Below are 6004 nucleotides of genomic sequence, written 5' to 3'. Positions count from 1 at the left end.
TATATCTACTATACTTTTGTGGTAAAATATTTTTATAGGCCTTTTTGTAGACCTATTTCTTTTTTTAATTACAAAGAGCTAAATCACCCTTAACTCACGCAATAGTTACAAATTTTATATTTATATATAATATTTATATATATATATATATTTATAATATACAAGCTGTTCTTTTTTTATCGGTATAGCTCACATACTCTCATAATTTCATATAACAATTTTACTAATTATAAAATATTTTTATAAAATATGTTTGATTTAATAATAAATAAGAATATAGAAGATACTTAGAATAATTCTTATTCAGTTAAGCATACAGCCACTTTGTTCGTAATATTTCATATATAAGAAAAATGTATCGAAAAATGAATTGAAATTGTGCATGATAGAATACGTATATCTTAATACTAATTTATTAACTTTCTAATCAGAGCTAATCCGACGATAAAAGAACTTGTTCGCTTCGCGTTGCTCAAGATGAATGGTATAATTCCCGTCTAACGGCAAATATTAGAGTAATATGCAATACTCTGGACAAATCGATATTTTTTGTATAATTCCCGACTGACATTGCATCACAAAGAGTATCACATATTGCTTTGTACTATTTCCATATTAGGCTTTACCGCAACGGGAATTCTTGGTGCATTGTTTTTTGACGTGTATTTTGGATTTTTGTACAATTATATTCAACGTTAAGAAAATACAAAAATGTTTATAAAGATGATACAATATGAAATACTACATGCGAAATTATCTGATCGCATCTCAAGTTAGAATCGTTATTTTTCCTGCATCTTTAAAGTCTCTCATTTATTAATACTACAGAGACTTATGTATAGCAATAAAATGTGTATAAAATTTACGTAGCAAATTTACGTAGCAAATTCCTAATATTGGAAGGAGATATATCTATATATTTCGACGGATATGGTCAAAAACTATAGAATAATATTTTATATGAAATCTGTCCGTCGTAATTATTTCAATTCATTTCGACAGAGAAATTCGATCGGCAGTTTCTTGGAAAGTACTTACATATAAATTGCAAATCGTCATAGCTATTCAAATATATTCAAATAAAATAACGTATAGTACTTACAAATAACAATTTGTAAATGTTGAATAAAAAATAGTTTGCAAAACGACTTTCAAATTTAATTTAATTCTATTAATTAGACCGACATATGTACCTTAGTTGAACATTAAAACATAATGCTTATTTCAGTTAAACAAACTATCGAAATTGTAAATACATGGACACTATCGATATTATCGATATTTCATCTGAATTCTATCGTATATCGATATATATACCTCGCAGCAAGTTGCGAATAATTATATTATTAATTCTCATATGCTATATGTCTTAATATAATACCCATACTCGATGTTCATTTGTAATTCTAAAATAATTTCTCAATGAGATCGTAATACTACATTGTTACTTTAAAGGTATACGCGTACGACTTTTCATAAGTAAAAACAGACTTCTTTTATAAGCTGCCAAAGCCACTGAGTACAGGGCAACTTAATACAAAGATATTTTAAGGCCATTATACAGTATTTAAAAAATTTTTGAAATTAAAATTTTTATATAAATATATGAAAATTTCAGGCCTGATATAAATATAAATAAAAAAATTTGTGAAATTATAACATTTAGTATAATTACAATTTGAATTTGAAATTGAAAAAACTTCTTAATTTATTATTTTAATTCATTAATATTTAATTAATTTGACTATTTAAATCAATAACCAATTATTGAAAATTAATAAAATATTATGAAAAACATTTTGACGATATAAAGAAGGCATAAAAAAATATTCCTATTCTTCTGTAATGAACTTATAAATTAATTAGATTAAGAGACTCACGTGATCTAGCCATCTTAAGCGTAAGTATGGCAGTCGATATTATTGTTATATAAAATGTACTCTGATGAGTATAAGTTACAAAATTATGGCAAAGAACGCGTGAGTTTTTGAATGTAGTACGAATTATTTCTTTTTCTTTCTAGGCAAGATAATTATTCTTGTATGAAGCACGTAAATGGTAATTGCGACATTACCAATCACTTTTATACGTATAAGAATTGAAAAACGCTAAAATCGTTTTTCTTCACCGCGAATTCATTGAATTAATAATTTAATATAATATAATATAATATAATATAATATAATGTAATATAATATAATATAATATAATATAATATAATATAATATAAAAAGGATTATCGATAATAAATGAACTTATCGATTTCCTTTTATCTCGATTGAATTAAATTGCACACACTGTATGCACAAAATTACATTGTTAAAAATCCATAATGAAATGTTCAATCTTTTCGTCAACACTTTTAAACCATATTACTCACGTTCTTGCAAAATACAAGTCCGTTACAAGAAGGTGGCAGTGTCAAAAAACATTGGCAAGTATACTTTGCATTTTATTATAAAAAGCAACGTTAGTACCAGAGGAAAAAGCAAATTGACTAGGAAGAAAATTCATTCTAGTCTATATCACTGGGATTCGAAAAATCTATAACTGAGACCGTTCATCGGCCACTGATCATTCATTGCCAATTGTGCAATATAAACTTTCCGAAAAGTTTCGATGTGTAACACAATTATTACATCTATTTCTCAGGTACTAACATTGAGAATGTATCATTGCAGTCTATTGAATTGAGATGGCACAAGGTTTAGGAACCTCTTCTAGCACTCAAATTCAGATGCTGTTATGGCATTTAGATCTTTCATAAGACCTTCTAAATTAGCCATCTCTTGATTTAATTCTTCTGTACTATAAGAAGGCTAGAAAAGATAAAAATAATCAATTAAATATTTTATTTATGACTTTATGACAAATTAAATGAAAAATTACCTTCAATCGTTCAACTTCTTCTGAAGTGTGCACCGGATTTGAAACTGAAGCCAATCGATTCTTTGCTAATTGTGCAGAACTTTGTGGCTTTTTATACGGACTTCCGGACATTGTAGGTCTTACAGTAACTTGAGAAACTATGTAACATTGTAACATTGCATTGTATAAAAAAAGATCATATATCAAAATAAAAAAAGAAAGAATATAAAAATTAATTCAAATGCAATTTACCACCATGTTTTTGTTGGGCTGGTGTTGAAGGAGCAGATTGAGGTGGAGGTGCTGGTACGCTAAAACTTTTTAAAGGATGTCCCTGCATTCTTTTACTACCACTAGCACCATCAGTTCCACTGCTTGTACTTGATGGTTGATTACTATTGCTATAGTGTCCCGAAGCATATTGAGTATTTCCACTATATGATTGACTGCTTGTACCATATGGTAATTGCTTTAAATATAAATAACTTGAATCAAAATTTTTTATTTAAAATAATTACATATTATCAATTATATAAAAATCTTACTTGACTTTGCATTGGTTCGTATGAAGTTGAAATATTGCAAGAATCTGGACTCGATTCTGGTGTTGGTTCTAAGGTAATGTGTGCTCGACTTAAACTATACTGTGCCACAGTTCGAGGATAATTTTGCCTCGCAGATGGTGTATCATTACACGATGTGTGAATCGTTGGTTGTGACATACTTGTATTTACGATCGGTGTGGCCGTCGCTATAGCTGTAACAAGTTAAGTACTTTGATATACAGCTTAAAAAATTTCATTTTATAAATTTGTTGTCAGTGAATCTAAGTCACTATAATTCAAAAAAAAAAAATAAATTTTTTCTATTATTTTTAATTCCACTATTACTTACGTTGATGTAAAGATGCACTGTCAACTGGAAGTGTAATGAGTTTAGGTTTGTGGCTTCCTCGACTATGTTGTCTACTCAGGGTCGAACACTTCTCATCAGTATTACCTAATGTTAAGTGAGTGAACATAAACCGAATACGAAAATCAAGAAAATAATAAACAAAATAAAATTTCTTTTTTATGATGTTTCTCTTATATAATGTTAACCAAAACTTTAATGAATCATTAAAAAAATCATTAAATTGTAATATTTAATCACGTTAGAAATGATAATGGATTTGTTTGTAGAACTGTGATAAAAATATATGTAATTAAAAATTTAAATAAACAAAATTTTGTAAGTATTGTGTTTGACACGATGAAGTGTTCTGTAAAAAAATATTATTCTTAGAAACTTACCCATGTAACTTGGCACATAAGTACGTTTATCCAATGAACTAGAATTTCCATGCACATTCTCTTGATTATATTCTTGATTGTTTGATCTAGGTAAAGTATTACTAGCTACACCACTAGTAGATGCTTCTCCATTTATTGAAGATTTTTCAAGCGCTTTGAGTTCCATTTGATCATGATGAATCCACAAATCAGGTGGCTTAATGTTTGTTTTTTGATTGGTATCTTTCATATATCTAAATATTACAATTATAATTTTTAAATTATTTATATATATAAATAACTATTATATTATTACTATACTATTATATATATATACTTTTATATATATAATTTTAAATGTTATAATATTTAAATGTTATTATAAATGTTATAATTATAATTTTCAAAAATAAAATTGTGTAAAAAATAGGTAATATTATGCATTAATATAGTGCATACCCTTTTTTTCTATCAGGTGTATCGGGACTACGTTTGCAACATATAACAACAATTACCACTGCTATACCAGTGACAAGAACAATAGAGCAACCCACAATAATATAAATTAATATATTTGAAAGTCCTCGTCCATCTGCAAAATAATTTCATTGTTTAGTTATTGCAATAATAACAATAATAATGTGATTATAAATAAAAAAATAATTATTTTAAATGCAATATTTACATTATTTCATCATTCACTATTTTAAATACATGCTATGCTAAAAACAATATCTTACCTCGGTCATGCAATTCATCATAGACATCCATACCATTGCCTAGCATAGAAATAAAAAATATAGTAACAACACACCAACATAATGCATATAAGAATATAATATATACTATAAATAATACTATATATATATACGCAACACTAAATAAATTTTTGAAACTAAAAAAAAATCATAGTATACGTGCATATATTTATTAGAATTAAATACATACTTTGAGGGGTTTTAAATGGATAAGTTGTAGAAAATGGACCATATCCTTTTGAATTGCGTGCTTGGATTTTAAAGTAATAAGTCATACTTGGTTGCAGTCCTTTTACAATAAATTCAGTTTTATCTCCAATTACACCTTCTATTAACCAATCACGATCCCACTTTGTATTATCAGTTGAATAAAAAATAATATATCCTGAAACAATTTTATTATTATTGTATATTTTATACTATTACTAAAAATATTTGTAAATATCTAAATACCTGTAATTGGTCCATTTGGTTGTTTAGGAGGTTGCCAACGCAATAAAACCGAAGTTGGACGATCTTCGATACTTTGAATTGTTAGATTTCTAGGCGCAGAACTAGGTGCAGCTTCTTGAGTTTGATTCGAAACAACCATACTCCATAATGATTCTCGTTTTCCCTGAAAAATTATCAAATTATTTAAATAATTATTTAAATTTTATAATATTATATATATATTTTTAAATACTAAATTATAAATACCTTCACAAGTTTGACCGTAAATTCATATAATGTATTAGGTTTTAAATCATTTATCATGCAATTAAGATCAGTAGCATTATGATATTTATAACGAGGATTGCTGCTATGATGATGCGATGTATAACGTACTACATAATATCGATTATCCGTTACAAACTGTAATATTATTATTTTTTAATAAAATATATTGATTATGAATATATTAAATTATAAATATTCATATACCTGAGTTTTTGGCAAAGTTGTATCAGTCCAGTATAATACAACAGTAGTATCAGAAAGAACAGAAGCTTTAAGACCAACAGGCGGCAATAAAGGTGCAGAAAATTCAGATACAGAACGTTCTGTAGTTCTCACGTTCGCATATGCTGGCTGACCATCACCAGCATCATTTGTTGCTCTTAAGGA

The 6004-nt window shown here is 27.1% G+C and overlaps 1 protein-coding gene across 1 annotated transcript in view; it reads right to left on the bottom strand.

Moving 5' to 3' along the window:
- Positions 1-2434: 2434 nt before the first annotated feature.
- Positions 2435-6004, bottom strand: part of LOC102673163 (neogenin-like) — a 12836-nt gene continuing 9266 nt past the window's right edge. Inside the window, exons 16-27 of the mRNA XM_031511778.1 lie at positions 5822-6004; positions 5597-5752; positions 5351-5513; positions 5088-5282; positions 4880-4918; positions 4599-4731; positions 4161-4393; positions 3763-3867; positions 3414-3625; positions 3121-3337; positions 2890-3026; positions 2435-2819 (exon numbers count right to left, since the gene is read on the bottom strand). The exon at positions 5822-6004 is cut by the window's right edge and continues 24 nt beyond it. Of these exons, the coding sequence (XP_031367638.1) occupies positions 2721-2819; positions 2890-3026; positions 3121-3337; positions 3414-3625; positions 3763-3867; positions 4161-4393; positions 4599-4731; positions 4880-4918; positions 5088-5282; positions 5351-5513; positions 5597-5752; positions 5822-6004 (1872 nt within the window). The 3' untranslated portion in view covers positions 2435-2720. The remainder of the gene's footprint in view (positions 2820-2889; positions 3027-3120; positions 3338-3413; positions 3626-3762; positions 3868-4160; positions 4394-4598; positions 4732-4879; positions 4919-5087; positions 5283-5350; positions 5514-5596; positions 5753-5821) is intronic.

Source organism: Apis dorsata, unplaced genomic scaffold (assembly GCF_000469605.1).
Source record: "Apis dorsata unplaced genomic scaffold, Apis dorsata 1.3 scaffold_348, whole genome shotgun sequence".
Classification (NCBI taxonomy): Eukaryota; Metazoa; Arthropoda; class Insecta; order Hymenoptera; family Apidae; genus Apis; species Apis dorsata.
This window is presented reverse-complemented; position numbering and strand designations above follow the sequence as displayed.